This window comes from Fusarium verticillioides, chromosome 4, assembly GCF_000149555.1.
Source record: "Fusarium verticillioides 7600 chromosome 4, whole genome shotgun sequence".
NCBI classification, from domain to species: Eukaryota; Fungi; Ascomycota; class Sordariomycetes; order Hypocreales; family Nectriaceae; genus Fusarium; species Fusarium verticillioides.
This window is the reverse complement of record NC_031678.1, coordinates 2,886,013-2,903,343: the sequence shown is the minus strand read 5'-3', so window position 1 is coordinate 2,903,343 and position 17,331 is coordinate 2,886,013. Positions and strand designations below refer to the sequence as shown.

Below are 17,331 nucleotides of genomic sequence, written 5' to 3'. Positions count from 1 at the left end.
TGTGGCTTCAATTGTGTTCGGACGCATCCGCCTACTACAGTGGCACTGCCAACTGTCAGGAGAAGAGGGACGATCCTGGTGCTGTTAAAATGGGAAGACTTGGTGGGTTTTGCTGGGGCTTACTTTTGACCGGTGGGCATGACTCTGAGAACTGGTTGCATTTTGGTAATGTGAAGAGATAAATGTCTTGGTAGCGAGTGTCGAAATTACAGTGGACTTTCACTTTAGTGCAGTGCAGTTGGATGAGCAGTGATTAATGAGCTTGAGAGTGATGATATCCAAATCGAGAATGATTTCTCATTCATTATATACCATATCATCTCACCCAGAAATGCCCCCGTATCTCGCATTATCGATAACCATCAATCGCGTGGTGAGAGCGGCGTTTCGAGGCCGTCTGGTGGTCCGATGATTCCTCGTCTGGAACCCCTGGTCGGGTGCTTCCGGGGCGTCAATCAAGCGGTGCAATCGGGCCATGAGCAGATCTGAGTTGGAATACAGTGGGCGAACATGAGATGCGCATGTAATAATGAAACAAGGGCTATTATTAAATATACGCAATTAAGTTTTCCAGTCTCAAATTCTACGGTATCATGCGCGTTTTTACGTGTTTCTTTCAATATCGGGAATTATCGGTCAGCCCATTACGTGCGTCAAGAGCCTCAAAGGTAAAACAGATTGCCTGGACAGCATATATTGTTACTGGCCGGTAGGTGATCACCTTTTCTAATCTTGTCTATCTACGGTGAGGCTCAAAGAATGGCTTGTAGATCATCCATTCCAGCGGAGTTCGCCATGGATTAAATTTTCAGGTACCACAAACCATCTGATGCTTGGCCGCGGCGGATCCCGATTCCGCCCTTTTCGTCGCCAGGGGATGATAAAACCTGAACCGCGGTATCCGATCCCAGATCGCTCATCAGGCAATCTCTAAAAAGATTCACCGGCTTTTCTCAATGTTCACCTTGATAAGGCCCGATTGTATCTTGAAACTTCAATTGCTCATTTTTTTGAATCGCTGACGAGGAATGTTTCAATGCCTTGATTCTCAGTTCAGCGTGTTTCTGGTTGCGGGAAATGGTCTGTGTATCTGGCCATTTTGCTCGGTGTTCTCGTGTTAAAAATTGAAGGTTACAGCCACGGAAAATTCCACTCTATTGGGAGATGCCATTATTTCTGGATAGCTTCATTCTTGGGACTCTGTCACAGAATAGAATAGAGAATTGAATTAAATTACTGTTGGGCTTGGCTGCTTGCTCCAGCCACGCTACCACGCAAGCGCGTGACGTCATGCCAAGCTCTCAACTCGACGATATCAACCCTTGACTAAACCCCTCCTTATCATGAAGAATCATCGATATCCTCTTCATCCTGTATCTCCCCTCACTCTAATCCATTAAGCAATCATCATGGCGTGGAAAGACCATCTCAAGCGTCTCAAGAATGAGTTCGAAAATCTAGTCGGTGAACCCCAAGCTCAGAATCAACAACAACATCCCCCACCGCCTGGGCCTCCTCCACCTCAGCAACCCATCGGCGGCCAGCAGCCAGGCCACGTCTACTGGCAGCCTCAGTTCCGGCCTGATGTCCCCGTCACACAAGAGTGGGATGCAAAGATCGGAAACGGCCCGGATGGCTGGGGTAACCAGGAATTGCAGTACTACACCGCTGATCAACAAAATGCCTTCCAGTATGTCCAAGCCTAACTATATTAAGAAGCTTTTTTTTATCTAACTGAACAGCACTCCTGATGGAAAACTGGTACTGAGAGCTGTTGCGAATAATTCTTCTGGGGACCATGAGAAGCGGTACACCTCTGCTCGCTTGGTGAGTCGGCAGACCCTCTCGCGCGATCAGGGCGTCCTCACCGCCTGGATCACTTCACCCTGCGCGACGGGTATCTGGCCTGCATTCTGGCTTCTTCCCCAGGAGCCTTTTTCGTGGCCTACAGATGGTGAGGTGGACATTGCGGAGACGTGGAATGGAGATCTTGAGAATCATTCTTGTCTGCACTGGGGGCACCACCATGAACCTCACAAACATCGTGTTCTCGGCACTAAAATCCCCGACATGCAGCATCGCCCCGTCAGGTATGACTTTGCATGGCTCCAGTCCGGTGGGCAGCCTGGTCAGGGTAGAATGATCTGGTATATTGATGGTAGGCCTGTTATGAAGGGAGATATTCCCGAGGGTACGAGGCCAATGAGGGAGATGACTATTCTTCTCAACGTTGCTATGGGAGGTAATGTTTGCGGCGGTAAGACCCCTGCAGATGGATACTACGATATGGTCGTGCATAGTCTGTATATGGGAAGCGAGCCGGAGTATGGTGGCTGGCATCGATTCGAGAATGATTGGGCGGCGTCGCCAATGGGAAATACCTACTGAGCCTGAAAAATAACAAAGGATTACAACATTCGATCTTGCCTACAGCTTTACACAAAGCTAGCCTGCTTTGAATATTTCCGAGGTCAATCAGCAGATGTCAGATGTTGATGTACTCAAGATTATGCCACTTTCGATCAGAACATAACTCAAGATGGAGATGTCGGATGATCTTGATGATAGAGATTGTCGGGATTCGGGAAATTCTAAAAATACTTGCGGATAGACGATAAGCTTCGATAAGATGATAAGGTTCGATAACGCTCTGATAAGATAACATCTCTTCAACACATATTCCCACAGAATAGTAAGGCAGAGCGACTACCTAGATTTACCTTTAGATAATATTTCTTATAACGAATTCTGTGTCTCTAATGGAAGCTTTATTGGTTTTGACTATGGATCTAGATTTGTTAAGTTGTGGAGTTGCAAGAAGCTACTATATACGGTCAAGACTCACTGCTGCATTGTTGAGCAGAGGCATTAAATATATCAGAGTGGTAAGTTTACAACGGCCGCCATGAACGAATTCTGGTTGTCGGGTTCAAACCCTATACTGAATTAAGTCACAATCATGCTCCAAAAGACATTTTCTAGATTCTGCCACGCGTTTATTATGCTATCATGCCGTTTGATATGGAATATTCTCTTAAACTACCCTACACTCAAGCTACTGGAGTCGATGAGTAATAGAAATTACCCCGCACGATAGGTCGTATCAGAACCCCAGACTGGTTTGGGGTCAACCATGACTCCAAGGAGAACTTGATCCACTTCACGATTTGGAGCTCAAGCACTCAAGAACAAGATTGAAGATGATGAATGTCATAGAAGAGATATGTCTCTGTCGCCTTACTCGAATCGCTATAGTGTGATTGAGTTACAGTGATGCCGCTCTTGAGCTCCGACTTCGCATCGCGAGATCACTATCTCAACCATCGGTTAACCTCCCGATTCATATCCATCACGCATTCTACACCATAATCCCATTTGGAAACCACAGCCGACACTCCAAACCCTCAGACCAACCATCAGATAAGCTTTTCGCCACCAACCGCGTTCCAGATTTCGGCGCCCAGACCAGTCGGGGAAATAAGTCAACACCTATCTAGCCTATCAGCCTATCTCCGCGAACCAAGACCTCAAATCTGCGGAGAGATTAGATTGGAGAAATGCGTTTAAACTGCTTTTGGAAGGAACATGCGACAGGCTAAACCGTAGCCTCGGGCCCGGGGCTTGATAAACCATGACTTAAGATCTCGCCCTTCTCCCGCTGGGTGTTCATATCCCAACTTCTTTTCATGCTCTGAGATTGTTGGAGGATAATTGCCAATATGAGTGGAAGTACTTCAAAGGCGGACTTTACCGCCAAAAGAGATGACGATGTCCACGATGCAGCCAAATCAATCACCAACAACGAAGTTCCCATTAACGCCTCCGGCCACGTCCAAGAACTACCCCAGAACTTCAACCTCCTCTCCCTAGCAGGCGTAGGCCTTGTCGTCGGCAATGTATGGCCAGCAATTGGCGGCTCCATCCTCGTCGCCATCTTCAACGGCGGTCCACCGGGCGTCCTCTACGAATTCATCGTGGTGTCCATGTTCTACTGGGCAGTCGCTGCGAGTGTTGCAGAGCTAGCCAGTGCGATTCCTTCATCAGCCGGTGTGTATCACTGGGCTTCTGTCACGCCTGGGCCGAAGTGGGGGAGGGTTATCGGGTTCTTTGCGGGATGGTGGAATTATCTTGCTTGGTGTCTTGGATGTGCTAGCATGTCGAGCATTCTTGCGAACACGCTTGTTCAGATGTATGCTTTGAACCATCCGGGCTTTGTGGCTGAGTCGTGGCATGTGTTTATCACGTATATCATCACGACGTGGCTATCGTGTGCGGCGGTTTGTCTTTGGAACAGCGCTATGCCGGGGTTGAACAAGTTTGGAGTCTTCATCATCTTGGCGGGTTTCATCATCACGGTCATTACTGTTACTGTCATGCCCGGCCGAGGAGGCCGTCCACCTCATGCGAGCTCGGCGTTTGTCTGGAAGGATTGGACTGCCGATATTGGATACCCAGATGGTTTTGTCTTTGTTGCTGGCATGCTTAATGGAGCGTACAGTGTTGGATCGGTTCACGCGACGACTCAACTGGCGGAGGAGATACCTAACCCCAGTCGAAATGTCCCCATTGCCATCTTATTCCAGGTCGCGACTGGTTTTATCACCGGTCTTTGTTACCTTATTGCCATCATGTACGCCATCAACGACTACGATGCTCTCTTCGAATCGGCATATCCCATCGCCGAGATCTATCGCCAAGCTACCGGCTCCGCAGCTGGTGCTACCGGACTGCTATCGCTGGTCATGATCTGCATTGCCTTGACTGTCGTTGGACTGTACATCACCTGCGGTCGAACCCTCTGGGCTCTCGCTCGTGATGGCGCGACTCCTTTCCCTGGAGTGCTAGGCCACGTCCAGGAGTCTCTCGACATGCCACTCTGGTCTACCATCGTCACAGCTGTTCTCGTCTCAGTCCTTGGCGCCATCTATGTCGGCAGCACAACAGCCTTCAATGCATTCGTCGGAACCTTTATTCTTCTCTGCAGCTGTTCATTCTTGGCATGCATCCTGCCCAATCTCCTCAGTGGACGAAAGAACATCGCTTATGGACCCTTCAGAATGCATGGCATCTGGGGATTTATTATCAACGGCATTGCATGTGCTTATCTCCTTATCTGGAGTGTTATCTACTGCTTCCCTTATGCTCTGCCTACAAGTGCCGCGAGCATGAACTATACTTGCGTTATTTGGGGCGGGTTGACTTTCTTGGTTAGTCTTTGGTGGTTTGGAAGCGCAAGGAAAGGATACCAGGGCCCTACGACGACTGGAGGTGTTGTCCCAGGGATGGTAATCGATGCCGCCTGATCTGTTGTTGATATGCAGTAGCTGAGCCTAATCGTACGTTTGCATTTTGTCTCACTTGTACATAGTCCAATGAACAAGCCGTTGCTTTTGGAAATCAATTCTATTTCACCTCTCACTGCCTATACTATCCTGGAGCCTTAAATAACTGTGCGGCCTCTTTTGGGTCGCGTGATCAAGCTGCTATGCTCGTTGTCCAGCCTACCTAATGCAGATCTCGCGCAAGCCGTGAAGAGACTATCGAACTTACCATGCTGCACTTAAATAGCCCATCTGAGTCATCCGGTCAATAGGACGAAAAGCCGCCAGGTTACAAGCTGGGTGGCCTCAAGAGGCGAAGCCACGGTTGTACGTATACCTATCAAGCCATTCGCAGATGACTGCAAAAGATCCTGTAGGCAGCCATATCATATGCGACGCATGAAAATGACAGACATTGAGGATCGAGGCCTCTGCTTCCGCGGCGCTTAGCAAAGCGGGCGACTAGGATATTCAGCTTATGACTTGCCCTGATCTGCTCATGGATTGCATGCCCTAACAGTCCTATGGCACCGATTTAATTGATACAATGTGTTTTAAACTCGTGCGACTTTAGGCTTCGAGATTTGAGGGCTTTACTTGTGTTTAAGCATGGATAATCAAGTATTCGGGGTTCCACTACGCGACTGTACAAGGTACAGGCCTCTTTGAGGTGATACATGATGCCACGAGCAGATGCCTGGCGACGTCAATTGCGGCGCGGTACATGTAACAGAAACAGAGAGAATCGCTTGATCTAACGCGAGAATTGAGATTGTGTGAGATTTATTTCGCGCATTGGATCTAAGAACTGCCGAGTAAAGCAGACGTTCGTACGCAAATGCGTGTATCACGAAAACTCCACGACGCGCTTTGAGCTAAATTAGTTAACGATCTGACCCTAGATGCCGGTGGTTGGGCATGCAGTCAGTCAAATCTGATACGACGTCTTTGCGGGGTTTGTCACAGACAGAAACACCGAGATTGATAGGAAAACTTGGCAAAAGATCAGCGCACAAAGGTCCGCGAATAGCCTCATTTTGCCTTGCCTCGCCATCTATGAGGCCTTTTTACGACTATGTACGCGCCAGCCACAGTGAGTAATACTGCAAAATGAGTCAGAAAGCCTCAATCACTAGTATCAGGTTTAGCGAATGCCTTCAAACTTATTTTTACATTTCTCGATAGCTTCAAATCGCATCGTAACCAAACAATCGCTCTGCCTCAATTCACCAGCCGCCTTCGAGAAAAATGACAAAAATCCGTCAGCGAATCGGAAACCCCCACATAAACGTTGCAGCCCGACCGTAAATCACGCCTAAAGCGACAAAGACAAACAAAAACCTGGCCTCAAAAGCGCTACAGGGGTGCACCCTTGTCGATTTTGTTGCCCAAGACGCTGATCTTTGACTGGATGCCCTGACTTTAACGATTGGGCACGCTGAAATGTTTTGAGCTGTGGAAATTCGGCGGAGGGCAGCACAGAAGGAATTTGCCCTGTGCACAGCAAACAAATCGTGTACACGTAACTGTACGCTATGGAGTCTTGCATCTGTCGACTCCCCTTTCTTGCAGAGCCGGAGTACGTAGACTGTAGGACAGAAACGACGACGCTTTGATCTGTGCTCCCCCTGGCACTTGCAGAGGCTAAATCCACTGCCCGTCAGTACCGGGGATCTTCCCCTTCAACCACGCCTGTCCACATGGCCAAGTTGCCACTGTATGTTGGATACTCTATCACCCCGCTGACTCTGGGGTGAGACCAATCGAGGCCCTTGAGAATGTCGGGTCACTTGTCAAGACGACAGGGGCCTCGTTCGCCCTTCCCGCTCTCCCGTCCACAGCAGTTGAAGCTAGTGATGCCTCACGCGTCATGGCACAGCCAGAGTTCTTTCGTTGGACCAGCTGTTGCTGTTGGACAGACGGGCCAGCGACTTGCTGGCACCTTGGGGGGGACGTGCCGTGCCCAATGGGGTTGGGCAGTGGATCTCGAACCACCCTGAGGCGGGTTCGACAGACAAGGTTATCCTTCTTGAATTGGGCTCCTCGGGCTCTCTGACCCGGACGGCACTAGGATCCCTACCCTGGCCCGTCCTGTCACCCGCAAGATCAGGGCGATTTGAACAAAACTGGATGGCCAGACGCTCTCTTCTTTTTGAGGTGCTCTTTTTCTCTCCTCTTTTTCCCAAGTAGAGATTGCACAGCATCTAATACAGCGAGGTTTATTCTTGTTTGTTTTGTACCCGTCTTCTTGACCATTTATCTAGTGTACCCGACCCCTCCAACTCACCGCCGCCCGCCGATCGTACCACCCACTTCGAACCGTTACTTTTCCCCCGGGACCCACGAAAGTACACACGAAAGAAACTCGCAACAAACATAATATTCTTTTATTTTTTTTTCCATTATCAAAGCATAGCAGTCCTACAAGATGAGAAAGTCACAGACCAAGACGAAACAAGCCCCGCCAGCGCGGCGGCCTTTCGATCCATTGTCACAATATGAACAACAACGACAGCAAGAGACTGCCATGGCCCTCACGATCCGGGGTAACCCGCCCAGAAACAAGTCCGATTCATGGGATGAGAGTACAAGGAACTCAGGATCCAGCTCTGCCATGACGAGAAACAGATCTATCTCACGACCACCAACGCGTCGACCGGACTCTGATGGACTCTCAACAGTGTCTGAAGCCACCACTGCCTCTGACGCCTCGACTGTATCCACCAACACTGTCTCATCTACATCACCGTCACCACCTCCACGACGACAGGACTCAGGCAGAGGCTTCATGTTCCAGCCTCCTCAACTTCGCTTCCGAAGCACCCAAGACACACGATCACCAGAGCCCTCACCTAGAATGTCATACATGTCGGATGACAACTACGACTCAGCTTCAGAGGTTGGCTGGGGCACCTCATCCAATGTCTCTGTTTCGACAAGAGCTACTACTGTCATGAGCGACAGTGAAGATGACTGTGCCAAGACCCCAACACGGTCTCGCTCCATCGTGCGTAATACAAGCATGAGCACATCTCAACAATCTCGACCTACAGAGAAGAGAGTTGAGTTTGAGACAGATCGCCAGCTCGAGCGTCGGACAGAGCGTGAGGTTGAGAGAACATCTGGTCGACAAGTTGAGCGTCAACAAGAGCGGACAAAGGAAAGATCACGAAGTCGTGGTCGGACCTTTCACATCCACATCGAGCCCAAGGCACAGGAGCCTGCGAGCAACACCAACAATCAGCAGCAACAGCTACAACAGCAGCCGCAGCAACAACAACAGCAGCAACCACAGCAACTGCAATTGCAACAGCCTCAACAGCAGCAGCAACAACATCAACAGACTACCGTCAACCCACAGAATGCTATGGTTTCATCGTCGGTTACCCAGACCACTACATCACAGACCTACACGCATCAACCCATGATGGCCCAACAGCCTATCGTCAGCCATCAGCCTGCTGTTGCTCCTCAGCCCATGATTGCCCAGCCTGTCATGCAACAGCCCTTGATGTTCCCCGCTCAGCCTATCAGCCCTCCTGTCATGCAGCCCGTCATGCAGCAACCCTTCCAACAGCCCATGGTGCAGCAACAACCCGTTATTCAACAGCAGCAGCCTCAGCCTGCTCCACCGGTGCAACGCATTCCTGAAGAGCGTCAGCTTCCTGAGCCTACGCGTCCTCCTTCCAGGCAACGGGCTCGCTCACGTGTTGACGTCGAGCGGACTATGAACAATGAGCTCGAGAACCTTCGAGGCGAGCTCAAGTCTCTCAAGGCCAAGCAGAAAGAGACTCTCAAGGATCTTGATGACGCTCGGTACAGACTCTCCCACATGCAGTCCGACAAGGATGAGCTTCGAGAGGAGAGAAACAAGGCTCAAGCTACCAGGGACAGACTCGTCACTGAGTTTGAGGAGCAGACCCGTCTTCTTGAGAGAACAAGGACACGCCTTGATGAGCAGCGTCGCACCTTGGAGAGGTTCGAGAAGGACCGCGACATGTCAATTGACAAGGTCAAGAAGGATCGTGACCAAGTCCTTGACCGCTTCAAGCGTGAGCGTGACCAAGCCATGGAGGTCGTCGACAAGTTCAAGAGAGAACGTGACCAAGCTGTTGAGCAAGCCCAGCGAGATCTCGACTTGACCATCTCAAAGTCCAAGAAGGATCGTGACCAAGAGTTGCAAAGACTTCAGCGCGAGCGAGATGAAGTCATCCAGCGCATCCAGCGAGAACGCGATTCTGTTGTCGACAGACTCCAGAAGGACCGTGAAGTCGCTGCTGAGAAGGCCAAGAAAGATCTCGATGTCTCTATTGCCAAGTCCAAGAAGGAGCGCGATTCTGCCATCGCTAAGCTCCAGAAGGAACGCGACCATGCTCTTGAGCAGGTCAAGAGGGAGAGAGACCAGGCTATAAACCAGGCTAAGAAGGAGCGTGATCTGATCGTCTCGAAGCTCACCAAGGAGCGAGATGAGCTCCTGCAGACTGAGCAGAACTTCAGCAACAGAGTCAAGGAGCTTGAAGACCATCTCGCCAAGCACCGAGAGCTCAAGGCTGCTCTTGAGAGAAACTATGAGGATCTCAAGAAGACCAGCCAAGAGTCTACTCAGTCTTACAGCAAGTTTGAAGCCAAGGCTATCAACTTGGAGCGAGAGCTTGAGGACATCAAGGCTATCCGCAAGTCTCAAGAGACAGCCTACCAAGCTCGGATTGCAACCATGGAGATCTCTCAAGAGTCCATGCAGTTCCGTGTCAGCAACATGGAAGAAGATCTTCTCGACAAGGCCAAGGAGCTGGGCGAGCTCACTGTGGAGCGTGACCGCTACAAGACAGACAGCGAGAACTCCAAGTCTCAAGTCGAGTCTCTGAACAAGGACAAGTCAGGCCTTGAGGAGGACAAGAGGAACATGCTTAAGCAAATCACTGATCTCACAAGCGACAAATCAAGACTCCAGGAACAGCTAACGGGACTCGAAACCGACAAGAAGGCACTCGAAGCGCAGGTCACGACACTCCAGGCTACGATCGACGACTTGAGGAAGGAGAAGGACACCTGGGCCAAGGACACTGAGAGTAAGGACGCCCGAATTGCTGGTCTTGATACCGAGAACGGAGAGCTTAAATCGCAGATCGAATCAATCACTAAGGAGAAGGAGGCGGTGGCGAAGGAGGTTGAGGAGGTTGAGACGAAGAGGAAGAAGTTGAAGAAGAAGTATGAGCAGTTGCACGGGGAGAATAAGACGATGAAGGAGCAGGTCAGGAGTCTACTGAATGATCAGGACGATCAGACGTCGCAGGTGTTGAGGTTGGCGGTCGAGGTGAAGAGTCTGAGGTCGGAGAACTCGAGCCTCAGGTCGTTGTCAGATACTGCGAGCGTGGTGTCGAGTTCGTTGTCGACGATCTCGAGCTCTGTTAGTACCGTTGACGACACAGCTAGTGTTGTCTCTGATGCTACGGAGAAGCCAGACCCTGCGAGCGTGCCGCAGCCTGCGTCTGTTGAGGATGTACCGGAGACTGAGGATGTGATCATTGTCGAGGAAGAGGTTGAGGAGGCTGCATCTGCGCCTACACCTGAGGTTGAACCTGAGGCTGAGACAAAGGCCGAGGAGGCTGAAGCTCCGGCCGACGCTCCCGTTGACGCTCCACCTGACGCTCCAGTTGAAGCTTCAGCTGAACCAGAAGCCCCAACGGAGGAGAAGGTTGAGGCCGAGGCACCTTCTGAGGAGAAGGCCGAGGCTGAAGCACCCGCTGAGGCTCCAGTTGAAGAGGCGGCACCTGAGCCCGAGCCCGAGGCTGCCCCAGCACCTGAAGAGCCCGCTCCAGCACCTGAAGAGCCCGCTCCTCCCACCGTCGAGGAACTTCAAGGCGAGAACACAGAGCTCAAGGAGAAGGTCGCTACCACTACAGCCGAACTGGAGGATATCAACGGCAAGCTCGCCGCCACCGCAGAAAATGCTGGTAAACTCCAGCTTAGCGTTGACACCCTAACTACCGAGCGCGACGAAGTCACCAAGAAGCTCGCCACCGTCGAGGAAGAAGCAGCCGCCCTCAAAGAAAAAGCCGCCTCCGTCGACACCCTCACCATCGAACGCGATGACCTCAAAGGCAAGCTCACCGCCGCTGAAGAAAACGCCGCCAAGCTCCAGGAGAAAGTCTCCACCGTTGATGCCCTAACCGCTGAGCGTGATGAACTCACCAAGAAGCTTGAGAGCGCTGAGCGCGAAGCTGTTGTGCTGAAGCAACTCCGCACCGAGAACAACAAACTCATGAAGCAGCTTGACGAGGCAAAGAAGGCTCAGAAGGCTGCTAACGCGGAGGTCAACTCGCTTAAGACCCAGGTTGCTGCTCTTGTTGCTCAGATTAACAACGGCGGCATGACGAGGAGCAAGAGCGGTGGGGGGAGGAAGCCCATCAAAGATCCGAAAAGGGCGCAGGAGCTGGTCATTGTTCGAGATCCTCGGAATGGTAGTGGACTGTAAGTTTCCCCCTAATTCCTACTGATGATGCATTGATACTAATAACTACAGGAGCCATATTGTGCGACGACGCAACCTCAACTCCTCTGCGACGAGGTCTTCTTCTCAGTCTGATGGATCAGCTGATGCTTAGATGAATGGATGAGATGGATATATGAACATACTTAACCGAGTCACTCATTTGATACCTTTTCCTTTGTATACTTTTCTTTGAGTCTGGGATGTTTGAGTAGCGAAGAAGGTTATGTAGAGGTTATGCTAAGACGGACGATGCAATATCTGTATGAGGAACGGTGCATTACGATAGGATCATGGGAAGATACATTTCTTTGTGTATGGATAATGGATAATGGATAATGGATAATGGAATGGATGAATACATATAAATTGGGATGGCTCTGAATGCTCATTGATCGTGAATCTTTTCTTGTGTATAGCTAGGTATCTAAGGCTTCGAGTCACTACCGTGCTGTATAGCCACCGTCTACAGGGAGGTTCACCCCAGTAACCCATCGCGCCTCTTGACTAGCAAGGAAGATGGCGGCACCAACAAGATCTTGCGGCGATCCAGTTCCATGCAGAGGATGCAATGAACGTATGAGATCTTGGTCGCGAGTCTTGATGGTGTCGGCGAAAATGGCTGTCTCCGTAACTTCACATCCGTCAGCATTGATGCAAGTCATGAGATCTTGAGTACTTACAGCCTGGGCAGATTGCATTGCAATGGATGCCATCTCTCGCATAATCAAGAGCGATGGTTCGCGTCAAGTTCGTCACACCACCTTTGGAGGCAGCATACGCAGCTGCACGATTAGCGTTGCAAAGATTGTAGAGAGGTCTCTAGAGTTCTTACCATTGGTAACTCCTCCGACGAGACCAAAGATTGACGACATGTTGATGATCCAACCTCGGTCGCCAGTCTCAGACTTTTCTTGCTTCAGCATCTGAGCAATGACGTGTTTGCTGACGAGAAAGATGGACTTGAGATTGACAGCAAGGGTCAAGTCCCACCAGTCCTCCGGAGTCTCGTGAACTCGACGAGGTTCTTTGCCCGCTTCAACAGAAATACCAGCGTTGTTGACCAGCCTGTACAGAGTAAGCGTCTATTCTCAGGGGCTTGTGCCTTGTGCTTACACGTCAATGCGACCGTACTGGATAACAGCTCTAGATACCAATTGCTCCACGGCAGCAGTCTTGGTTACATCCGCCTCAACGAAGATGGCCTGGCCGCCATTTGATCTGATCAGTTCATCTGTGTTGACCTCCTCCTCTCCATTCACACTCGCACGTGCAGCCGGCTGGAGATCAGCACAAACAAGGTGCGCCCCCTCATGAGAGTAAGCCAGTGCAATTGCACGACCCAAGCCTGAGGAAGAGCCTGTCACGATGCAGACTTTTCCAGCCAAACGAGGTCCAAAAGTCGAGGAAGCCATTGTTTCTGTTCTTAATAAAGATATCAATTTCAATTGTTGTTTGAAGTGAGTTGTCAGTATTTATAGAGCCGTCAAAGCGGCACACGGAGCTATCGGACTGCAAGCCACGGCTGAGTTGTCCCTCAATCTAACCATAATTCGTCACCTCGCAGCGCTCTCCATTTTAAGTTTGGCATTTGTAGCGATGATGTGGCGTGCCGCAAATGGACAACAAGCCGAATGACCAATAAAAACCGGTATCTGAAGCCGTCTCACGAGTAAATGGCAATCAAGGCGAAGATCATCGCGGAATTACTGCTCGCCGCGGTAGCATCGCAGGCGATGGCAGGAGACTATGTAACTTTGCAATCTCGGCCTTGAATTTCGGGCGGTCACTTGCTCTATCAACGCAACATTGCGGCTTAGTTAACCTCTCGTCAGAATTGGAAATCATTAGGGATGCATGGTGTATTAGCTATCTTTAGGCCATTCATCTACAAGCTTTGCCCGATGAAACCTCGTAGTCCATCCCAAATCCCTCTCAATATCATCCAATAGCTTCAGAACAGCCTCCTGCTCGCCTTTTTCATAAAATACCTGCCCCGCCACAAACAATGCTTGCACTGAATTCGCCCTCACAGGATCCGAGGGCTCCGCTAAGCTTACACCACAAATCTCTCTTGCGTAATGATGAACTTCTTGTTGGATCTGTCTATAAGACTTCAGCCGCGCAGAGACAGTGGAGCGGATGAATGTTGATTCTTGTGGCTGGTTCACGAGGAGGAGAATCATGGCCATATGATAGTTTTGCATAGTTGCAGCGCAGATAGGTAGTTCGTACCATATTTGGGTGAAACTGCTGAAACAGGAGTCCGACGAAGGGTATGGTGTTCGGGCATATGGTTTGAATGTTGGTGGAAGGCTATCGTGCCATTTCTTAAATTCTTTCAGTAGCATTTTCCAGCGTTCGAGGAGGCGTTCTTGTGTGACGCCAATGGTTGGGCGTTGACCAAGAGGGAGTGCGTAGTCCGAGGGATTTATGGCGTCGCCTGAGGTGAGGTGATTTGAGAGCTTGCCAATGAGCCACGTAAGTTCATTACTCTTGGTGTCCTCTTCGATATCAGCTACGGTACGAATCTCGGCTGAGCATGGAGGACTGAAGGGCATGAGCGTTCCGTCCTCTGTGGTTGCGAGGCCTGCATTCTGCCAAAGGCGCACGTCTTTGAGATCAAGACGAGTTTGCGTTTCACTAATAACTGAGAAAGTCAGCTTGGTGCATAGATAGAGGAGAGGGTCGAAGTTTACAAGCGCATAGAAGATCCTGGCGCGCTAAACTCCAAAGAATAGGCCCTTGGATAGCTGTGCGCGGTATCACCACTGGTGAAGCAGGATGTGAAGCATCCTCCGCTGGGCTGAACAGAGGTAAAGCACTAAGATGCGCTCTCCAAGCCGTCCCAGGGGCATCCATTAGTTCATAGATACAGAGGATAGCAACAGCAGCAAGCATATCCTCTTTATCACTCAAGTTGTTCTCGTAGGTACAAAGATCAACTGCATTCTTCAGATGATGAATAGCTTCGTCGTAATGCTTTGCGGATTCATAGCGCCAGTCATATCCTTGCCATCTAGAATCAGTCATTGAATCAAGGCGGCTCTTGTTCACGCGATACAGGTGCTTCGCTGCGATAGCACACATGGATGACCTGAGCAGGGGACTCGTTGCTGCTTTGACAGGGACTTTGCCTGAGAAGTAACAGCCAGTGTCAAAGATGTCGAACCTGAAATTGTTAGAATTACTTGCATCAAAGAAGAGGGTAACTTACCAGATACCTGGCCCTTCTTTGTAATGCTTTAGCAGATGAAGTGTTGCCAGTCTTGAGCGATCTGGTTGTTCGCCAGGTGCTGGAGTTTCTGGCTCGACCACTGGAGCATATGCTTCCCCTTCAATGACAAGAGAATCATCTGCCCAAAGGTCCCATTGTGGACCAGGAGACTCAGAAACCTGCTCCGCTTCCGCAGTGTGAGATGTCTCCCTTGTTTCATCAGGATACTCAATCCTTATGCTATCCTGCTCCTCATAAGGATCTTCAATATGGACAAAGTGAACTTGGTGAACCTATGTTAACTTCCTGAACTACACGATAGGCTAAGCACTTACGTTCATCCGGGACATTGACCCAGACATGACCGGCCTCATAGGCATCACTGGTATCAATCGCATCAAAATCCTCAACGACCTCGCTTCGACTCCTCTTTCTAGCATAACTCTTAAATGGCCGAAAGACCGATCTCTTGGAATAACTGCACTCCCGCGAACTTTTACTACATGCTCCACAAACCGGCTTTGCTTCATCACATTTCAGCTTTCTGCTTCTACAAGTTTGACTTTGTCGCATCAGTACCTCATTCCATAATGAGGGGGGTAAACTTACCAGCCTGAAAAAGACCGCATTGTCGTCAAGCTGAGAGACTGATGAAAAGTATTTGGGTGATCGAGCCGAGCGGTGTTTTATGAACAAGGTGCTTGTTCCGATGGGGGTTGCCGCTGTTGGATTGAGTCATATGCGGAGACCAAGCCGAAGATGCTGGAGAATGCTGACGGAAGAGGATATCAAGGCGAGGGAGGGATGAGAATGTGGGGTAATGAGTGACGTCTCGGCAGTTTGGACCTGGTTGATAAGCGGACCCGATTAGCGGAGCCGACTTGGATATGAAGTTATTTGGGTTATTTATTGAGCTGAATGGCTTCTATCTTGGCTGGATTAATCGATACAAAGCGTAGCCCTTTATCTCAAATACAAACAAGGAATTAGTTCTCATTCTAGCATCATGTCTCCTCAATCCGTCCCTTTCTCCGTCTCCGGCAAGACCGCTATCGTCACGGGTGCTGGATCTGGTATGTTTAGTCAGTGGTCTAACTTTATATGATGCTAACACCTCTAGGAATCAACTATGAGTTTGCTCAGATCTTGCTTGGAAAGAACTGCAACGTCGTCATCGCCGACCTTTCACTTAGACCAGAAGCCGAAGCTCTAGTCTCAAAGTACAAAGACTCCTCTCCCCGAGCAGTCTTTGTCAAAACAGACGTCACGTCCTGGAAAGATCTTTCCAACGCATTCAAAACTGCTGTCAAAGAGTTTGGTGACTTTGACATCGTTTGCCCAGGCGCAGGTGTCTATGAGCCTCACTTTTCCAACTTCTGGCATCCCCCGGGCTCCGCTGAATCTAAAGATCCCCTTGATGGCGACCATTATAAGTTACTGGATATCAATCTCACGCATCCTATTCGTGCTACGCAACTCGCTATCTCACAATGGCTTCACGGCTCCCCCAAGAAGGTCTCACCTGATAACCCCAAGCGTGTGATTCATATTTCTTCTATCGCAGCTCAATGCCCCGCTCTCAGAAGTCCCATGTACGGCGCAAGCAAGTTCGGCATCACAGGCTTTGTGCGATGTCTTGCAGAAGTTGAGAAGATTGGCGTTCGTGTCAATGCTGTTGCACCTGGTTTAGTGCGCACCCCGCTGTGGACTGAACATCCTGAGAAGCTGAAGTACGTGGATGAGGGGCAGGATGAGTGGGTTACGCCCCAAGAGGTTGCCGAGGCCATGCTTCTCTGTGTGGAGAGTGACAAGTACCCTGGTGGAACGGTGCTTGAGGTTGGGAAGAACAACACTCGTTGTGTGCAGCTGTTCAATGATCCTGGGCCTGATACGAGTGGCCAGTCGAAGGGAGTTTCTATTAGTAATACTGAGGAGGCGGATAAGAGTATTTGGGAATGGCTTGGCGATAAGTCAATCTGGGGTTCGACTTTGTAAACATTTTAGTTTCTATACCATCAAGAGCCAGTCTTTACCTCAGATCATGTCTCATCCTTGGTTGAGCTACAATTCGCATAATGGCCCCGCAATGCATCAAGCGTGCTATGCTGCACTTGTGAAGGTGCCACGCACCAGTCTTCAATGCATACGCGGGTTACTCGTTTAGGTAACCGACTGTAGTCAAATGACCCTGATATCTGTGTTGTTCTTATGCCTTCCCCTCTTCTAGCTGCACGCCACTTCATTCCAATGGAGCGAGGTGCAGCGGCATAAACCCCACGCAAACGCGACCACCGCTTATTGTC

General features: G+C 50.1%; 6 protein-coding genes across 7 annotated transcripts; 4 read left to right on the top strand and 2 right to left on the bottom strand.

Annotated features, from left to right (window-relative positions):
* Positions 1–563: 563 nt before the first annotated feature.
* On the top strand, positions 564–2,967 carry FVEG_11964 (hypothetical protein). 2 transcript variants are annotated; one of them, XM_018901291.1, is made up of 3 exons: positions 564–709; positions 771–1,690; positions 1,743–2,886. In XM_018901291.1, the coding sequence occupies exons 2-3, from the start codon at positions 1,410–1,412 to the stop codon at positions 2,386–2,388; spliced, it is 927 nt and encodes a 308-aa protein (XP_018759752.1). In that variant the 5' UTR covers positions 564–709; positions 771–1,409; the 3' UTR covers positions 2,389–2,886. The 2 variants fall into 2 exon arrangements, with proteins under 2 accessions (XP_018759752.1, XP_018759753.1); XM_018901292.1 differs by lacking the exon at positions 564–709 and having other exon boundaries at positions 729–1,690; positions 1,743–2,967.
* A 752-nt stretch (positions 2,968–3,719) lies between these two features.
* On the top strand, positions 3,720–5,412 carry FVEG_11965 (hypothetical protein; the record flags this gene model as incomplete). Its single annotated transcript, XM_018901293.1, has 1 exon — positions 3,720–5,412. One exon carries the CDS (start codon positions 3,720–3,722, stop codon positions 5,301–5,303), a length of 1,584 nt encoding a protein of 527 aa, XP_018759754.1. The 3' UTR covers positions 5,304–5,412.
* Positions 5,413–7,408: 1,996 nt separating this feature from the next.
* Positions 7,409–12,161, top strand: FVEG_11966 (hypothetical protein). The gene is made up of 2 exons (XM_018901294.1): positions 7,409–11,792; positions 11,845–12,161. Exons 1-2 carry the CDS (start codon positions 7,750–7,752, stop codon positions 11,924–11,926), a joined length of 4,125 nt encoding a protein of 1,374 aa, XP_018759755.1. The 5' UTR covers positions 7,409–7,749; the 3' UTR covers positions 11,927–12,161.
* A 21-nt stretch (positions 12,162–12,182) lies between these two features.
* FVEG_11967 (hypothetical protein) lies at positions 12,183–13,296 on the bottom strand. Its single transcript, XM_018901295.1, has 4 exons — positions 12,928–13,296; positions 12,647–12,879; positions 12,495–12,596; positions 12,183–12,445 (listed from the first exon to the last, which is right to left on the bottom strand). Exons 1-4 carry the CDS (start codon positions 13,224–13,226, stop codon positions 12,255–12,257), a joined length of 825 nt encoding a protein of 274 aa, XP_018759756.1. The 5' UTR covers positions 13,227–13,296; the 3' UTR covers positions 12,183–12,254.
* Positions 13,297–13,676: 380 nt separating this feature from the next.
* On the bottom strand, positions 13,677–15,662 carry FVEG_11968 (hypothetical protein; the record flags this gene model as incomplete). Its single annotated transcript, XM_018901296.1, has 5 exons — positions 15,638–15,662; positions 15,364–15,590; positions 15,029–15,311; positions 14,511–14,983; positions 13,677–14,461 (listed from the first exon to the last, which is right to left on the bottom strand). Exons 1-5 carry the CDS (start codon positions 15,655–15,657, stop codon positions 13,677–13,679), a joined length of 1,788 nt encoding a protein of 595 aa, XP_018759757.1. The 5' UTR covers positions 15,658–15,662.
* A 372-nt stretch (positions 15,663–16,034) lies between these two features.
* FVEG_11969 (3-hydroxybutyrate dehydrogenase) lies at positions 16,035–17,023 on the top strand (the record flags this gene model as incomplete). Its single annotated transcript, XM_018901297.1, has 2 exons — positions 16,035–16,101; positions 16,149–17,023. 2 exons carry the CDS (start codon positions 16,035–16,037, stop codon positions 17,021–17,023), a joined length of 942 nt encoding a protein of 313 aa, XP_018759758.1.
* Between the last annotated feature and the right edge of the window lie 308 nt (positions 17,024–17,331).

What these genes read in the sequence shown, in the direction of transcription:
- FVEG_11964 (XM_018901292.1), top strand. Translation starts at nt 1,410, where the DNA reads ATGGCGTGGAAAGACCATCTCAAGCGTCTCAAGAATGAGTTCGAAAAT. An exon ending in GATCAACAAAATGCCTTCCA is followed by an intron (nt 1,691 to 1,742) that starts GTATGTCCAAGC and finishes CTAACTGAACAG; the next exon opens with CACTCCTGATGGAAAACTGG.
- FVEG_11966 (XM_018901294.1), top strand. Translation starts at nt 7,750, where the DNA reads ATGAGAAAGTCACAGACCAAGACGAAACAAGCCCCGCCAGCGCGGCGG. An exon ending in CCTCGGAATGGTAGTGGACT is followed by an intron (nt 11,793 to 11,844) that starts GTAAGTTTCCCC and finishes TAATAACTACAG; the next exon opens with GAGCCATATTGTGCGACGAC.
- FVEG_11967 (XM_018901295.1), bottom strand. Translation starts at nt 13,226, where the DNA reads ATGGCTTCCTCGACTTTTGGACCTCGTTTGGCTGGAAAAGTCTGCATC. An exon ending in CAGTACGGTCGCATTGACGT is followed by an intron (nt 12,880 to 12,927) that starts GTAAGCACAAGG and finishes TACTCTGTACAG; the next exon opens with GCTGGTCAACAACGCTGGTA. An exon ending in CGTCGGAGGAGTTACCAATG is followed by an intron (nt 12,597 to 12,646) that starts GTAAGAACTCTA and finishes CTAATCGTGCAG; the next exon opens with CTGCGTATGCTGCCTCCAAA.